At 39.6% G+C, this 18369-nt stretch overlaps 1 protein-coding gene across 3 annotated transcripts in view; it reads right to left on the reverse strand.

Moving 5' to 3' along the window:
• The window catches only part of unc5a (unc-5 netrin receptor A), a 179612-nt gene that overhangs the window by 65089 nt on the left and 96154 nt on the right, over window positions 1–18369 (reverse strand). For all 3 annotated transcript variants that reach the window (XM_061835227.1, XM_061835228.1, XM_061835226.1), the window contains one exon: window positions 17581–17796. In XM_061835227.1, the coding sequence (XP_061691211.1) occupies window positions 17581–17796 (216 nt within the window). The remainder of the gene's footprint in view (window positions 1–17580; window positions 17797–18369) is intronic.

The following is an 18369-nucleotide window of genomic DNA, read 5'->3' on the forward strand; positions in this document are numbered from 1 at the left end:
ACTCAATCTTTGGCGAGTTGATTGTGAGCGTGGCCAAGCGCAGGATTTTAGCTTTCCTTCCCACACTCTTGTTTTTGCAGCCACTGACCTCAATTCCATAGGGGTCATTTGCTTATCAAAGGCACAGACTGGAACTTACAGGTCCTGGTTGTGTGTTCATTGTGAACACAAGGAAATTCAATTAGGTGCCATGCCTGCTGTGTGTGGCTGGGATTCATCAGGAGATATAAAGGGATTAGGCTTGGGTGACTTTACATCAGGCCAATGCACCATTTCAAGAGAAAGCGTACACAATGGTTGAGAGGAGACATTACAGTTGAGGCTTTTAAGGGATTGTCGACACATGCAAGCCACCAGTCAAAAGTGTGTTCCAAGCATTTCCATTTCCTACTGTGCTTCCTCTTTGTATAGGATGGCATCAATGTCATACCTACCGCCGGGTGCCTGCTTTTTATTTTCAAGGAGGGGAAAGAAAAAAGAAAAAAAATCTTCTTGGGAGCAACTACTACCTTTTGTCACATGTAATGAATCCAGACCCAAAGACGGGTTATTATTATTATTTTTAATCTTAGTTTATACTGTGAAGGAGCTACACTAAAATGAAAAACAAATAAAAGATGAAATAGCAAGAGAAATTAAGTTGGATTTATACGAAATGAGGGGTAATTTTAAGAGAAAACAGAGGTATTGGCTGTTAAGAATGTTTCAGTAAATAGTTGGAGGAAAAACAGTATCAAAGAATCAAACATTTACGACAGTTGAAACCAATGATAAAACACAAAGTGATGACTGGACCGGAACCTGAAACCGTTGTATGTCCTCATTGACGTAAAGAGAGGATCCGCTGTAGAATACAGTACAATACGTGACGTACAGTATTCTCCACAAGTAAATAACCCAACGTCAATGCCACCTCACACACCCAAGGCGATGACAGCCATCTTATTAAGTCTGGATACTTAAATTACTTTGTAAAGCGGCATGATGATGGCTTGGCAGGTGGCGCCATAAATGTCTGCCCTTTAAAAAGTATGACGTGGCCTTCTGAGTACGCATGACTTCGATTAATCTGCAAGAGGGACTGCAACAGAAGCAGTGAGGGGGACTAAAAGGCACTCCCTTTCAGAGATGTTGGTGTTGTTAAGACCCCAGTCAGTGGGACAATATTCTAGGTCAAGGCACTGCCCCCAGATATAACCAGCTTTTCAAGACCTTCTTTTGATTGAGCTGCCCATTTTCTACAACGAATGCACGTTGCAAGGCCCCCGCGATGTGATGAATGTCATTACAGATTATTCATGGCTGACAAACAGGAGGGCAGGTAGTGGGCCCAATCAGTCTGTCTGGGTTCAGTCCAATGCCACTCCAGGGGGAGTCAGATAGTTTTGGTGAGACCGAAAACCTACTAAAAAGTTCGGGAAGCTGAATCTAAATTGAAGACTTTGCAAGCTGTTGATGTTAATTGAGAACTTCCGCTTCTCTACATAATTTGTTTAGCAGCGCTTAACACAGGATCCAAAAACAATGCACACGAGAATGAGCTACAAACTGTAGTGGAATAGCACAAGTGTTCTCAGCTTTCCAAAGTGCTAATGAATTGCCACACAAGCTCAGAATAGGTTTTCCATGTCGCAAAATCCACACAAGATTTTATACAGTGCCAATAAAATGAACTGGCAACCCTCTCAATTTCTTATATTTTTGCACTTGACCCTGCTTTAATAGTTCAGGTCATCAAGCAAATGTAAATAGACAAATATAACCAAATGAACTAAAAATGCTATTTTACATGATTTCATTTATGGAAGAAAAAGAAAAAAAACTACGCAAAGCTACAGAGATCTGAGTGAAAAAGTAATTAGCTCTCTTGTTAATTAATGTATTAATTGTATCTTATCACAATTGTCACTGATCACACCCAAGCCTGATTACTTCCAGACCTGATGAAACAAGATATCACTTAAACAGAACCTGACAAAAGTCAAGTCGGACAAAAGATTGAATAAAGCTGAAAGAAAATTACACAATCCAAATAAAAAGTAATTGACATCTATCAGTCTTGTGTTACAAAGCCATTCCTGAAGCTATTAGGGAGGAGCGAACCATAGAGAGAGCATTAACCTCAAATGGAATAATTATTTAACAGTGAAAAATCTTCCTGAAAGTGTCCGGCCTACAAAGATTACACCAAGAGAACAGCAATGACTCAGCCGGGAGGTGTGTTGAACTGGAAATAGTCCATTTATGTGAATCGTAAAGGTCCAATGAGAATTTCCTGGGGGTGGGGGCTCTGCCGTCACAGCTGCTGTCGGTGATGTCATAGGCTGTTTCGTACTTCTTGAACGCTGGCTGCTCGATCCATTCCACACATCCAGAGCCAGGTAATTTCTAAATATTAATGCGTGGCAGACTAATATGCAAGCACATCAGCCTGAAGTTCCCGCTTTGTCCTCGAGACCTGCTTTGGTCTCGTCACAGGAGTTGATGACACCAAAAACAAACAAACAAACAAAAAAATCCCCCTTCCACAACTTCTGCTGTCAGATAATTAACGGTGCATTTACTTCGTTACAATGATCTAAATGTTGGCCAGCATCATATTTGTTGCTCCGGTCTTTTGTGTTTTTGTGTTTGAGGAGCTGTGGGGTCGTGGCCTTGGTTGTGGTTCCAGCGGAAACGCGAAGCGCATCCAACATCGGTGACAAAAGCTCATCCGCTACTACATCTTGTACTAATTGGGAAACATACTTACAATTATGAAGTTTACGGATTATAATCTTAAATGTATTATGCGGCAGAGCGATGTTGGGCTTTATGTCACAACACAAAATGAACTAACTTCAAATTCAGAAGTGGACAATAAAAACAGAAAAACACTACTTAATATTTTCCTGGAGGATGCATTTGGGATTAGCCTTTGAAGCAGAGTGTAAAAAATGAAGTGAAACACCGAGTTTAGTCAATTCTTTTCCTGAATGAGAGTACTTTTAGAGAAGGATGGTATTCATGTGGTACAGCTTGAAGTAGCCATCAGGTGCAGGTGGAGATGGGCCTGACTCAAGTTGAAGGCCAAAAGAAGAAAGCAAAGAATTTTAATGTTAAATTTGTTCATCAACATGCCACGAGATATTTTGGCGACCCATAGAAATGTCTGCTGACCTTCGAATATTCATGTGTCATAACTTTCCATGACAATCACAAATTGTCAGATCAAGTTTATCTGATTCCCAGTCACTGATGACATCAAACTGACATTAGTTCAAAGGAGCGGATTTTCTATTTTTACTGTCCTTCCCTAATTAGCTTACTTAACCTTTTCCGAACGATACAACCACGCATAGCGTAAGTGCTGCGATTCACCACAGTGCACTTCCCAAAGTGCCTTCATTGTAATTACTCTCATCCAATATCCCCACGATGATGAGTGGCAACACCACAAAGCTCGGCAACCATCTTCAGGCTGCCACTGACTGGGACCCACTGCTTTATCTCCTAAACACACCTTGTCCTACCTCGAATGAAAACATGTTAGAGGTGAAGGCCTTGAGCACTTTGCCTCAGCTTCTATTTCATTTGGCTGAGTAGGATATCTGAAAGAATGTTAGCCACATGAAAGCCGTGATAATTTGCTCTGTCCAACACATTTTTCTCCCCTTGTCTGACAGCACCGAGCTCAGAAGTAAATAAGGGAGACTGCTTGAGGTAAGGCAACCGGGCTCCCATCTGGCTGCAGAGTGCTCTGTGCCATACAAATTACATTAAGGTTTATTCCTCCCACCTCACTGTTGGTTGGATTCTCCTGGGCTTTTGGACAGGCACTGTTCAAATATGGAGGCTTTTTTTAGTAATACGGAAGATCAAGTAATGTGAGGGACAATATAAATCGTGATCCAATATATAACATTGCTCTCAGAATGTCACCGTGTGACAACTATATCGAAGTTGGATGGACTTTCAACTTTTTAATTCTAATAGTAAATGTGACCGTTGGTTGCATCAGGGCTGAGGTGCCCTTTAGCAAGCCCAGTGTTCTATGGGCTGATAGCATTCTAAAAATAAAAACATCTAAAAAGGAAATTCTAAAAGATTCTGTTCCTCCTATTAAAATTAAACCAATCTTGAGGTGACTTAGAACACAGTGGAGGAGCACAAATAAAATGAAAAATGTAAAAATGAAAAAAAAAAAAGTTTACAAGGACTCTGGTGCAAATTCTCATGTATTGCAAATGGGTCTGGTACGTACTGTACAATGTGCAATAAAGGCAGATTCAATGTACTTTATATTAAATTGTTTGCATTGTTAGCTTGTGATACTTTGTTTGTATGGCAGAATTAAAATGAACATTTTATTTCACCAACTGAGAAAGCTTTCCTGCAGCTGAACTGGGTACAAAGTAATACATATACCTGGGGGCATAAAAAAAAAAGTCCATTTATAGCACCTAATACCCCAGTGTTCATATGGAGGAGTCAACAAGCGTCACGCCTGAATCAACTGTAATGACATAAGGGGATGAAGTGCTGCAGACTGAACACACATTGAGCCTTTAATTATTAATTTCTTTGTTCAAATGCAACTGTGTAAATTATTTATTGAGTAGATGCAAGACCCAGGGTTGTATATTTTATAAATAAACTGACGCTGAAACTTGAGGTAAGGCAGCGTAAGAGGAGAGTGGACCCTCGAAATTGGTAAGGAGTTCACTTGAACTTGAATTGACCTTGTAAGTGTCCAAACAATACGGCACATTAAAAGCTATTCAGTATACAATCTATTAGAAGGCACTAGTTAAACTCTAATTTGCTTCGAAAAAAAACATTGCCCTCAAGTGAATACAATTATGAATGCAATTAAAACAATGTATTCCACAAACTGACACAATGAAAAGACCACAGGGAGATGAGCAGTGAGGTGATACTCTTCGTAATAGAAACAGACAAAATTGTGTTTTTATTTTTTAATACTTATGGTTGCCATATTGTTGACACACAGGGAGGGAGGGCGGGAGAGAAAGAGAGAGAGAGAGAGAGAGAGAGAGAGAGAGAGAGAGAGAGAGAGAGAGAGAGAGAGAGAGAGAGAGTGAGATGTCAAGAAATATAAAAAAAAGTTTGTATAGACACTGAGCTCTGAAGAGAGCTTATTGAGGTTTTAGCAAACAGACAGCAGACAAAACAATTTCCAAAAACAAATCCATGGTCTGGGATAATGTGAAGTGATTAATGATTAAAGTCGATTGCACAAAATCCTCAGGATTGCTTCCTGAGGACCGGCACCCAGACCGGCACACTGCTGTTCCTTTTGCTGTTAGCATGCCTCACTGAACATGCATTCTGATAAAAAGATTCCTCATAACACGTGCAAATGTTGTCTTAGTATTTTCTTTTTTGTTCTTTATGGGAGAAAACAGACAGACTGACACACAGTGTATTTTATAGGTTTGGACCACATTAAAACATCGTCCCGTGTACGCTCCTAGAGTAAAACGTCAGTGCTTCGTTTTATGTTTCATGGAGCACTCCACGTGGACACAGAAGCTTTTACTCACACTAGCTGCATAAAATAGTCTTTCCACATCACCACCATCGTCCCACAGCCAGGACACCCCTGCAGCTTCAAGTTTAAAAGGAGGCGAACGGCAACTTGAAGTTTGTTCCAGCAGTGTGTAAAATACAAATGCTCTAAAAGTCTCCCTACGGCCAAAACCACAAAGCATTAACTGTCAGCCAACTTAGTTCCTCTACCTGTCAAAAATCTCCACGGACTCTTTAGCCGTCAGCTGCTTCTCACCCCCACCTCCGCTATTACTAAACCAATTTGAACAGAGCAGATGCTGATTGACATCACAAAGCCCCACTCGCTGCACGGCTGTCGGCCTAACAGTCAAATCTTTCATTTCACTGCCACGACGCTGCATTAAGGTTACAACATAAAGAGAGAAATTGTAACTTAATTGCATGTTATGGTGATAGCGAGAACGGGAGGTTTATTGGCTCTTGAGACTCCTGACGTGGAGCTCACGTTGTCAAATCACAGCACATTGTCAACTTTGATCCCCATTTGCTCATCACAAGAGCAGTTCAGATGGACTGGACTGGATAATATGCGTGCTGCACACAAACAGTTACTTCTTCCAGGGGTAGCGAACGGAGGGTTTATGGTTACACGGGTCTGAGGAAATGACTTCCATGAAGGTCTGGAAAGCCATATTGCCATAATTTTTACTCCACTAAGGTCATATTTATTGCTGGTAAATAGAAAACAGGTGACCAGTGTATGCGGAGCTGCCGAACAACAGAAATGCACTTGATTTTCCATATTTTAAAAACTTTGTCAAGAACATGATTGCGGGAGAGTTAATGCTTAATTCAGTTAATTTTGTCATGGGATAATAATTTTGCACAATTCCACAACACAGTTACTACACTGTAATCACAATCATTTATAAATTATGGCTTCATTAGATATTTTAGGTGGCATGGGGGATCAGCTGGTAAAGTGTTGGCCTCACAGTTCTGAGGACCTGCCCTACCTGTGTGGAGTTTGCATGTTCTTCTTGTGCCTGTGTGGGTTTTCTTCGGGCACTCCGGTTTCCTCCCACATCCCCAAAAACATGCAACATTAATTGGAAACTCTAAATTGCGCCGAAGTGCGATTGTGAGTGTGGCTGTTTGTTTCAATGTGCCCTGCGATTGGATGGCAACCAGTTCTCCTGCTCGTTGACAGCTGGGATAGGCTCCAGCAATCCGTTGACCCTTGTGAGGATAAGCGGCTAAGAAAATGGATAGATGGATGGTTATTTTAGTTTTTAGTGCATCACCCTTGTAATGGCGGATGTAGCTGCAGCCTGAAAGAAAGCAAAATCATCAAAAATATTACTATGAATGAATTTGCTTTCAGCAGTTTTGCTGAAAATGTTAATTGGAAAAAAAAAAAAAATCTAAAGATCTATTCAACCAGATCTCCAAAGTCAAGTAAAACTATTCTGCAAACAAAATTGCTGATAGACTGCGTTTGGATATATTGAATATTTTACTATTAAAATATATTTAATAGTTTATTTTATCTTTGTATGCAGTATTGATTATTGAACATTATTGAAATGTATACTTTTAAACTATTTGCATTCTCAGACGATGTCTCCAGTGACATTAATTCATTTCTGGTTCAAGGGGGCGTCTTGTGAGGCTGTGAATAATTTCACATTTACAACTCCAGAATAGCATTAATTGGCTTAATGGATTTTCGTTGATGCAAGTCACAGTTGTCTTATGGCATTTTTATTCAACCCCCCATTTCTGGAGAGTTCTTTAATTTTGGGACCATCAATTTATTGAAATGTCAGATATCAACCAAACTGTCAAGCGGCAAACAATTTCAGCAGAGGGAGCCCTGCATTTTCACGATGCGTGTTGCTCTGACAGTTTGCCGATTGCACAGTAAAGTCACAGAAAATAGTGCAAAAAACAACAAACCCTAACATAGCACTGAGATTGGTGGCATTATTTCCTGCAGTTTTTGAGGGCCTGCTTTGTTTGTCAATCTATCAATGAAAATTTAAAGTTAAACACACTGTAATTGACTTCTTCACCCCTCAACACACACACACACACACACACACACACACACACACACCACACACACACACACACACACACACACACACTGAGCAGACCTGCCCGAGAAGCCTAATAGAACACATTGGCAGATGTGTTCTGGGAACAATTCACCTTACCATCTGTTTTGTGGGCTTCATGGCCAAATCCTTCCTGTTCACGCCCGAAGTCAAGGGCAGGATGAAATGAAAGTCCCATTATGAGGAAAGTACAAATAACGGTTTATCAATTAGTCCCCTCTGCTATTGATCGATGCTTAGCAGGTGGTAAAAGGCCATTTTGTTCATTTAAGACAACATTGTCCCCTTCACCGCAATCTGCTTATCTTCTCCTGTTCCTGCTTAGATTTTGGTTTAAATCAGCTCCTCCCCTCCTATTAAAGACGCCACTGAGTATCCCTCTGACCATTAAGGTGGTTCTGATGTCCTATCACCAGAAGGCTCCAACCGAAATGGAGAGAACTCACAAAAGGAATCTTCTGGGAATTCAAGACCAGAACCTATGTGGGTGTGTGAAGTGTGGTTTCATCTATTAGGCAAAGAGATATTAAAAGAAAGGTCAGAGATTGTTTTGGATAAGCCTAGATTATCTTCCCTTTGGATCAGAAATTAAATATGTCATCACATTAGAGTCAGGGATCAAGCCAATCAAAAAAAAGACATCTTTTATACAAATTAATCCTGGATACCTTGCATACACAAGGTTAATTCCTCCGGTGACGTGACATTAATTCTCATGCGAAAGTGATCGATGTTTTTAAGAGTTATTGACCAAGTCATCGCTGGCATTGAAAGGATTGACAGAAGCGAGGCGGAATATAGAACACTGTTACAGGAGGCTCAACGTTATTAAAATGCGGATATTATATACCGCATGTTATTAATATTGTTTCTACAAAAATCTACTTTTACAAGACACACACCAAACCTCTGCCACTTTATGATTTTCTTCATTTTCTGCATCTTCGAAGCCTTGTTGACAACCAGTTCAATTAAAAAAAAAAAAAAAAAAAAAAAAAAAAACACCTCATCTGCCCGGGCCTTTATAAAGCACTTGCGGAGGTTTATTGAAATAGGAATATGAAATGCATGTATTTTCCACCTGAGAGGCTTTTCTGCAAAGGCTCACAATGCAGCACAAGGATCAAAATCATTTCCATCAATGCTGGCAGATGAAATGCAAACAATCAAATCAGTCTGGCCCATAGAAACATCCTGCGCTCAAACGCCTATCTCCTTTCTCCTCATCATGTGTCTGATGAGAAATCATAGACCAGGAGAATCCCCTAATCTATGCAAACACACCGTCACTATTGATTTGTTCGGTGGGGATATGTCTTTATTAAAACTCACAGGAGAGCCCCGTTCTTCCTCTTTCGCGAAGGACAACTTGAGAAAGACACAGAGCCGGCTGAGGCTTTGGAAACTTTCACAGCCACAACAATTGAGATAAGTTACCGAGGGCATGTAATTGAAACCGATAGACTCAAGGATGGATCAATAACAGACATTAATACCAGGAGAGGAAGGAAGAATTGTGACATTTCTTTTCTCATTCATGTTCAAAGTAACTTCTTGGCAACAACTGAGCCTGTGCAGGCACGTGCAAAAACAAAAACACCTTCGTGTCATTCTTATCATCAAGTTACAATTGCTCCTGATGCTGCGCTAAAGAATCACCACTGGGTCTACAGTTTAAAAATCAAAACTATAATACTTTACAGTTTCCAAATTAGGTCACTACCGAGAACAGCGGTTTTCAAACTGGGGGGCTACCATGAACACTTTTCATTATTGAGTTACACCCAGCAGATAGAGCTAATTTGACTACTGAGCACACAAGCCCAAATCAGCCACTGATATGACTGCAGGAAGTCAAGATGTCAAATTTTAGCAGAAAAAAAAAAAAAAAAAAAAACTTCACATTTGTTTATTCTTGATGGCTCGATAAACTTGCCAATGTAATTTTCTGTGATTATTGTAAGCTAAACCTATATATATTTAAACAAGTACATAATTTCATCCAACCCCTGCAAAATAATGTTTAGGAACCACTGCCCTAGAACATTAATGACTGCGCAGTATCATCGTAGTGGATCTCCCAAAGGTGAGGGGAGGGGCGACCGGTACTCCACATCAGAATAACAGCAGCCACGAAAACCAAGCCATTATGAATACATTAGTCAGAATGAGAAAAGTAAAAAAAACAACAATAATAGACCAGAACCTCCCATGTTTACTTTTCTGTAATAAGGAGAGTAATTATTTTCTTAGCTTAAATGAGGACAGCAAGAAAAACATAGCGGCAAAGTGAAAATTGGAGTATAGCGTATAAAACCGCAGCATTCAGAACTCACAACACAGGCACAGCAACAGGGTATTTCATTTTTAGCATGTTTACACTTTGATCACAGTAGATTAGCAATGACAGTATACGCATGCAAACAAGGATTGAGTCAAAAGTTACAATGATGCTGCCGTGATGAATCTGATCAATCAGTGAGACAACTCGCAGTGGCTTACGTCATCCACCTGGTATTAGCTCGGCGAGCTTGGAACGGAGGTTGACCAGACGATAAAAACGGAGTCCAGTCCAGTCCAGTATCTCTTAGTAACTACAGTTGCAGAGTAATTCACAAAATGAGCCATTGGAAAGGGGTTTCAGATATTTTAATAGTACAAAAGTGGGAGGAATTCACATGTGGAAGTCATAAATCATAACCTTCAAGTCTCAAGGAAGTTTAAAAAAAAAAAAAAAAAAAAAAAAAAAAAAAAAAAACACGAGTTAGGTTGCCACTAAATTTTAAGCAAGTCGAGTGAAGTCAGTGCTTGGTTTAGGCAGTTGAAAGTCACAATCATAATTTGTGCCATATATTGAATGAGTAAAAAAAAAAAAAAAAAAGAAGAAAAAAATGGGGGGGTACACATTACACCCCCCCCCCCACAAATTACAACACAAAAAGTGTGTAAACTTTTTGAATGAAAAATAATTGAGATTAGCTGTTAAATAAGTTGTTGCACCCAATTGTTTTAAAGTTGGATTTCAAACTCAATACAAAACGTCTTTTTGGACAAACTATGTTGTGCACTTGCGGTCACAAACTTACAACATGAAAAAATAAAATAAAAAAAGACTGTTTTGTGTTGGAAAAAATAATTAGATATATACCTCATGGGCTAATGGTGAATAAAAGAAATTCAGAATTAAGAATAATACGCAACAAAAATCTTGCCACCCCCCCTCCAAAAAAAACCCTGCATTCCTGCTGGTTCCTCCATTTTAAATAAATCACTCAAACAGGTTTGTTTATTTACAGTATTTAGAAGCAATGACAATTGATGATTGATTCAATAAAGGTTGTTTCATATGTTGTGGTCTCAGTTTTAAAAAACTCCAATTTTTTTTTTTTTCTTTTTCTTAACATTGTACAGCAACATCGCATGTGATAAATGTGGCTCACTCTGTATGTAATACAACCTGGTAATCCTGAAAAGGGGGATTTCGCCTTCTATGGCCCCTTCTTATGGCTTTTTCTTTTGTCCACAAATGAGGTTTAGAGTTTTCCCCTTGCCCAGTTGGGGGATTTCGATCCAGGGACGTCTTCGATCTTTGTCAACCGTGGTCCTGTGAATTCCTTTGAGCCTCATTTATGATCAAAGGCTAGGCCTGCATGAGATGATGAATTTAATTCATCCCTCACCCGAAACCACGACCAAGCATATGACCCTATCATGCAAGATTAGTGTGATATGTCTGGTTGATTCAAAGATTGAAAGGTGTAAGAAAGGCATACGCATCCACAGCTGATGCACTCCTTTCATACTCGCGGCACTAGACCGGTTTCAGTAAACAAAGTTGCCTGATGAGGGCAGAGGTTATTTCCGGAAGAGATAGTTACCCACGACATGTTCTCAACCACCTGAGCCACATCAACAAGTGATTCTGGTGTTTAATTTAAAACGGCAGCTCCACTGACATTTATTTGAGTTGGCAGAGATGGGGGGGTTAGTTGAATATTGAATCTACAGCGTTGGGCCACACTGTTACATCTCTGAAACAGATGCCTTTTTGACATGATCATCAGCTCTACTGTGTGAAGGTGACGGCATCAGTCTCGCTGACACATCCGTTTGTATTTCCATAATAAAAACAAACTGGAAGCATTACAATTCTTGGATTCCATTACTTCTTCCACTAACAATCCATTTCTCAGCTTTCCTCACAGGAAAATAAACGGATTGATATACTGTATAAGAAATGTCACCTTGTGTAGAATTGATCGCAGATTAATAACGTCTTGAAGGAAATGTGACAAAATCCAGGGCATCACATGGTTGCAACCGTCCGAGAGATTACACAGTCAATCTGAAGGCGATTGTGGTCTAAAAAACAAGAAGTCACTTTTCATAAATTGAGACATCTCCACACAGACCTCCACTAAAGCATCTTTCCCCACTTAATCTATTTCTCATTTACCTTCCCTTTCATGTCCTCCATCGTAGATTGAGGAAACATCTTGCCCTGTTGTTAACATCTAACATATGTCCAAGAATGCATTCAACAGAACACGTTTAATTGAGTGTGTGATTTGCTTACAAAGATTATAAAACTAGAATCACTGTACAGGAACCTTCCCTAGAATATCTCACTGTATTTGAAACAATGCAAAATGTAAGATCATTATAAACTAATGCAAGTACTTGTCAAATGAAACAAAATTCTTCTCCTCTTTGGGGCTGCAATTTAGACAGTCCATGTTGGCGATTATTATGATGTTGCCTGTTTTCAATTCGTCACTGGTGAGTGGACAAGGGTAAAAACTGCTACTGCGGTTCGCGAGCTGACCCAAGATGAAATTTAAAGGCTATTGAGACCGCCATACAATGTCTCTCAAACATGGACTCTACGATTACAAAACACCTTGATGTGGTCAGTGTCCATATAAAAACCCCCTCTGACAGCTACTTCTGCTTGACCCAGTTTTGTATCCGCTTTCCTCTGACTGATTGCCTCTGTGTAGAAGATCCAGTTTGTTACTTTGTTTACTGTACTGGCTCAGTAACAGAGGTAGGTGGAGATCTTTGCTAGCGATGTAGATAACCTTGAGAAATTCAAATAACCTGATTTGAGGCCTCTTGGCAGGAAAACCTGTAGAACTTGGGAATCCGTGGACAATTTTAATTCATATTTCACGCCTATCTGAGGCACCATACAGCCAATAAAACTCCGAAATACTAGGAAAATTTAGTTTAGTAACATATGTGTTATTTAAGCACAAGGGTTAATTAATTTATACCATGACTATGACCACAATTATATTGAGGCACTTTTAAAACGGTGATATTGTGATTTTGTGACTATCATGTTGTCCTTACTACCGTATTTTCCACACTACAAGGCGCACCTAAAAGCTTTTAATTTTCGTCAAAAGCCAACAGTGCGCCTTATAATCCGGTGCATCAATATTGAGCCTTTAGTGCAGCTCCATCTCATGGATGCATAACGTAACCCCATACTTTACTGTAGCGTCTATTCTTTGTTCCTTATAATGCGATGCGCCTTATGTATGAAAAACGTTTTAAAATAGGCCATTCATTGAAGGTGCGCCTTATAATGCAGAAAATACGGTATATGTACTGTAATTAACATACTGAATTCACTGGCAGGATCACCATATTTTCCTTGTCACAATATTTGTGTAGTTGAATGCTTGATCTGGGTTGATTTGTGTCAAACCATAACATAATCAATTGATGGAAATGTATCTTGATTAAATACAAATATATTAAACATTTCCTTATTAAAAACACTCCCATAATTATGTCCTTGGGATCTGACTGCCAGTCCATTCAATGACTCTAGATATTCTACAACACATAGCACGTTATTGTCACAAGATTGTGTATTATTGCAGCCCATTACTCCTGTGACATTCAGAATGCCAATTTTAATTCACTGGAACATGTGCTAATTTGTATTTAACATGCACCTGTATTAGGGTAATGCCCCAGGGCTTGTAAAATCTTTGCACCCAAGCAGATTCACTTGGTCTAATACCAGTAAGATGTCTTCACTATTTTTTGTTTCAATGTGAAAATTTACTGTGACAAATCTGGGACCACCTGTGACTATGGAACAGCTTGCCATACATCCAAATTTTATAATTAAAATTTTACATATTAAGCATTGACCTGTTGATGGATCATTGTTGGGCCACTCAAACATTAAAAAGTGGAAAGAAAGATTTTGATATCCATTCACCAACAGTGCTTTGACTCCCATGTGACCACACTGAAACGAACCAAGCAGTGGGTGAAATAGCAAAATGTTGTCATGGAATTTACAGTACATTTCTGTCTTTAACCCCCTTTAAAACCACAGGGATTCCCAGTGCCACCGTGGCGCATGTGTATTTCAAATTACCCGAACTTCTTTCTGAAAGGTGCTAAAAGGATTAACCAGTTCTGTGCAGAATGTGGGCAGAGAAAGCAATTTATTCAGGCAGAACGAATCACAAAGTTCCTCTTGAGCTATTTTCAGCAGGTGATTGTCCATTCCTCCCTGCTGAGTCAATTGTAAATAAACTTAGATTTACATTCAACTCATCATGTCTCCCTTATCATGGCATGTTGTTAGAGGACAGCTTCTACTGTGACAAAAGTCTTGTTGCTTGGCAACAAATCTAAGTTTGGAGTCCAGTGTGATGACCGGGCTGTGAGAACAGTCTGACAAGTCTGTGCAGGACCGTTATACGGTGCTTTTTCCATAACCAAACTATGTTCCCAATGCTAACCTTTCTCTACCCCTTGAGGGTGTATCAGTAAATAACACACATGGATGTGTGCTCGTCTCATCTGCTGGCTTGAAGGGGAATTAGAGAGACCCATCCGTAAACTCCTCAAGGCGGCACTGACATTAAACAGCCTAGGTGTTTGTGAGATCGATATGGTGCTTTGGAGCAGTCATACCTTTGGACAGCCACGTGTCCTTCACAAATACACAAATCCACATGGGGTATATATGTAACACAGATCAAAGACAGTCAGAGAGAGCACAAACTGATGGCCACTGTTGTGAGGTGGAACTTCACAGGGTGCGAAGACCTGCCAAGACGCCTTTATTTGAAAGAAAAATAAATGCTGACTACGAGAGCTCATAACTATATGATAGATTGGTCCAGTGTCATTAATGGTTGGCAGAGTGACGCTTCATTGGCAAGATGATGTTCCCTCAAAGCTTAGTTTATGGCAACGCTGTGACAACACAATTCATGATCATTTTATCAAAGTTGGCCAGCCAACTCAACAAGGTCACAATTGGGGTGAAGCCAGTACACTGCTTAATATTCACTCAACTGCATCCCTCTCATGTATTGAAAAATTTGTTGGTGTAACGCAAAAAAATAACCAAATACAAACAACTCTCCCCAAATAAATGACCCTCATCCATCCCACAGAAGAATTAAATCCTGCTAGGGTTTACATATGGGCCATACCCAATTTTCACATTCAAAGAATATGGCAAAATGCATTATACTGCTGTGAATGACTGACCACAACTTCATTTGAAAGAGAGAATGAAAGCAAGAAGAAACCAAGCAAGAAAGAAAAATACATTTCCAGAAAAACAAAGGAGGAAGAAAAAAAAAGAAAAAAAAAATCAACTTACCGCAAAGTGTTTTCTCAAGTTATAAGATGGGCTGATTTATCCAAATTTGGGCAGTCATGTTTTAAAGGAATACGCCACTGAACAATGAAAAGCCTTAATCCGATAGGTCATGTCATATGTACTGTACCTTGAAAATTTGAGGTTAATCCCATATTATTTAATGGTGTTTTGAGAAGATTTTTTATCAGCAGTTATGAATTTTCAAGGGTGCCGCCATTTTGACTTACTTGGGTGGATGCGACGTATTCTACGCGTAAACAAAGAAATCATAGCCGATTTGTAGTGTTATCACACATGCAGTACCACCACCATCGGACACGTGAAAATGCCCCACCCTGTAGCGAAATTTGGCCATAGTTCGGATAGAAATAATTTGAGGAAGGCTCGGATCGGATTTCTTATTCTGCCCAATAAGAAAAAGAAACATTTAAGGACCGAGTGGCTAGCGAAGTGTAGTCGGCTTGAGCCGTATGACATATGTACAGGTGTATTTGCGCATTTAAGACCTACACTTTTAGAGTACAATAAGTCTCAGAATACTTTTAAACAACATTGTTATGATGCTGCTAACCAATGATGACAAAAGTACTTCTTACCATTAATGTGACTACTTGTGCTCATGCAGGCGTTGAGATTTCCATCTGTTAAACATGAACGTAATTCAATTTGATTTGCTATCATGATGGTAGGCTGGTGAATGGTTCTTGCCGACAAAGGCATGTCTTTTATTCTTTTGATTATCTTGTCTTCATGCGAAGTTGGCAAAATATTGATTGGCAACGTTGAGTACGAATGCTTTGGCACACCCCCCGTCCGTGAATTTGAACACACAGCAGAACCCTCCCTCTCCACAAAGGCTGTCCGTTCTTGTTGAAAATGTCGGTTCTCCCCATATTATTTTCTTTGAGCGACCTTTGTCAAAAGCGCTGTCCATGATTGTGTATCTTTGTTTACGCACGGCATATGTCACTTCCTGTTTTTTTTTGTCATGTGATTTTGTAAAAATTGTCAAATTTTTCCAGATATGCTTCTATTTACAATGGATAAACAAGATAATCGTCGAGGTAAGCAATCACCCGAGTATTCCTTTAAGAGCTGCATGACCAAGCTGTTGTTTTTCCCTTTGAAATGAATCACTTAGATTGGCCCACAAGAGGTTTGGGTGCAGTCATGTGACTGCCTTGTCCTGTTCGATTGGTGAATTGGTGGCAAATGATATGAGTGCTCATGTTGGATTGGAACCATACCAAAATAAATGATTATGTGTTAAAAAGTTGTTAAAGATTAGTTCTTGAAGAAGATAAATACAACTGAGGGAGCCAGCATTCAACTCGTGGTACTCATACCGCACTTTACAAATAGCTGATCAAGAGCATATACATTTTTACAACATTGAATTTGTTAGAAAAATGGAATGTGTGTGTGTGTAACCAGTGTGGTCATATAGCAGTAGCACAAACTAAAAGCAAACTAACCTCAATTATTTTTAATTATTTTCGGATGGACTTCTGCTCTGAAGTTCAGCAACAATAATAGTGAGGGGAACTGATATAACATATCTCAAAGGCACGCCCACAGTAAGGATTTCAATTGATTCAAAATTCAGCTTAATTGGGATGCATGAAAATGTTTCGGCACAGGCGGAGAGAAGTCCGCACAAACAAATCAAAGGCTCACTGTGGTAAAAAAAAGGTTTTTCTCGTCTGTGTCAGAATGCTAAAGCAAGGCATTATTACAGTAGGTCTGTTATGTCTTTAACATTTTCTGATATTGTAAATCTGAAATAATAATGTGATAGAATATTATTCAGTCGGAAAGACAAGCTACCATGAATATTTTGCTGAGCATTTTATATAAGACCAATAGAGGCTCCCTGATTGACTGGCTATTGTGGGGAAATGCATGTGCTCACTTGTTTTCAAAAATTATCACGATCTCGTCAGATGTCAGGGTGTAAATGGGTGGCTTGGATTGTCAGATCGCGGCTGGATCACACAACATCAGTGTCGTGCATGTTTATGCCATTGACAGTGGAGGCGGGGGACTGGAGCACAACGGCGAAAAAATAAACACGTCTCCAAGGTGATGATGGAAATTTCCGCCACTGAAACCAACGTGCTCATTGTGATCCTGGCAGGCTAAATAGGCTGGCGCGCAAGCCGAGGACCTGATGGAGCACGAGAATCGGGAGGAAATGGCAAACTTCCCTTTATCAGGAGTTGCACAAAGGCACCACCACATTCATTACAATACATTTGTTTCAGATAAAAAGTTACATTTCACAAGTAGAAAATGTACCTGTAGCTGGGTCCACAGTCCGCACAATCAAGTGGTCATCCTGGTGAACCCACTCGCCGTTACACTTGAAGTAGATTTGAGTCGCCGGGGTGGATCGGCAGGTGAGCATCACTGGCTTGTTTTTCACTATGAACTCGTCTTCTGGTTCCACCAGGAAGTGAGGTAACTGGTCGGAGAAGGCTGCGGGTTGTGTCGCAGTGGCGGCATGCTCAGAACCTTAAAAGGAAAAAAAAAAAAAAAAAAATTATCGAAAGATGCAATATTTTTTTTTCCTGAACTCTTGAGAACCAGCAATTGTGACCACCTCATTTGAGAGGGAAACAAAGATGATAAATGATTTGTCCTTAAGAAAAAAGTTGGTTGCCAACTTTGCAGCTGTAACTGCTTCTATTCTTGTAGGAAGACATTCTATTAGATGCTGGAGTGCCTCCAACAGAACCCGACCGACACAAAAACTGTCGAGCTCATCCCCAACGTTTTTAGCATATCATTGAGGTTAAAAGGAGGTTTACAGTTTTAGAAGATATCGCTTTTATATTAAAGCTGCCATTATAAACCTGAGCACATTTTTTTTATCATGATATCGGGATTTACTGGTATATCGCGATATTGCATTTTCCTTAAACTTACATGAACTTAATTGCAATTTTCTGTGATCTTTTTAAAAGTGGGAGAGATGCATAAACAATGAGCCACCATAATTTTCATATCTATAAGCGAGAACAAATAAAACAATACATGACGATATGTATCATCAATCGGACCCTGATTTAAAAGCCATAATGACCA

The sequence above is a fragment of the Syngnathoides biaculeatus genome, chromosome 11 (genome assembly GCF_019802595.1).
Source record: "Syngnathoides biaculeatus isolate LvHL_M chromosome 11, ASM1980259v1, whole genome shotgun sequence".
In the NCBI taxonomy this organism is placed as follows: domain Eukaryota; kingdom Metazoa; phylum Chordata; class Actinopteri; order Syngnathiformes; family Syngnathidae; genus Syngnathoides; species Syngnathoides biaculeatus.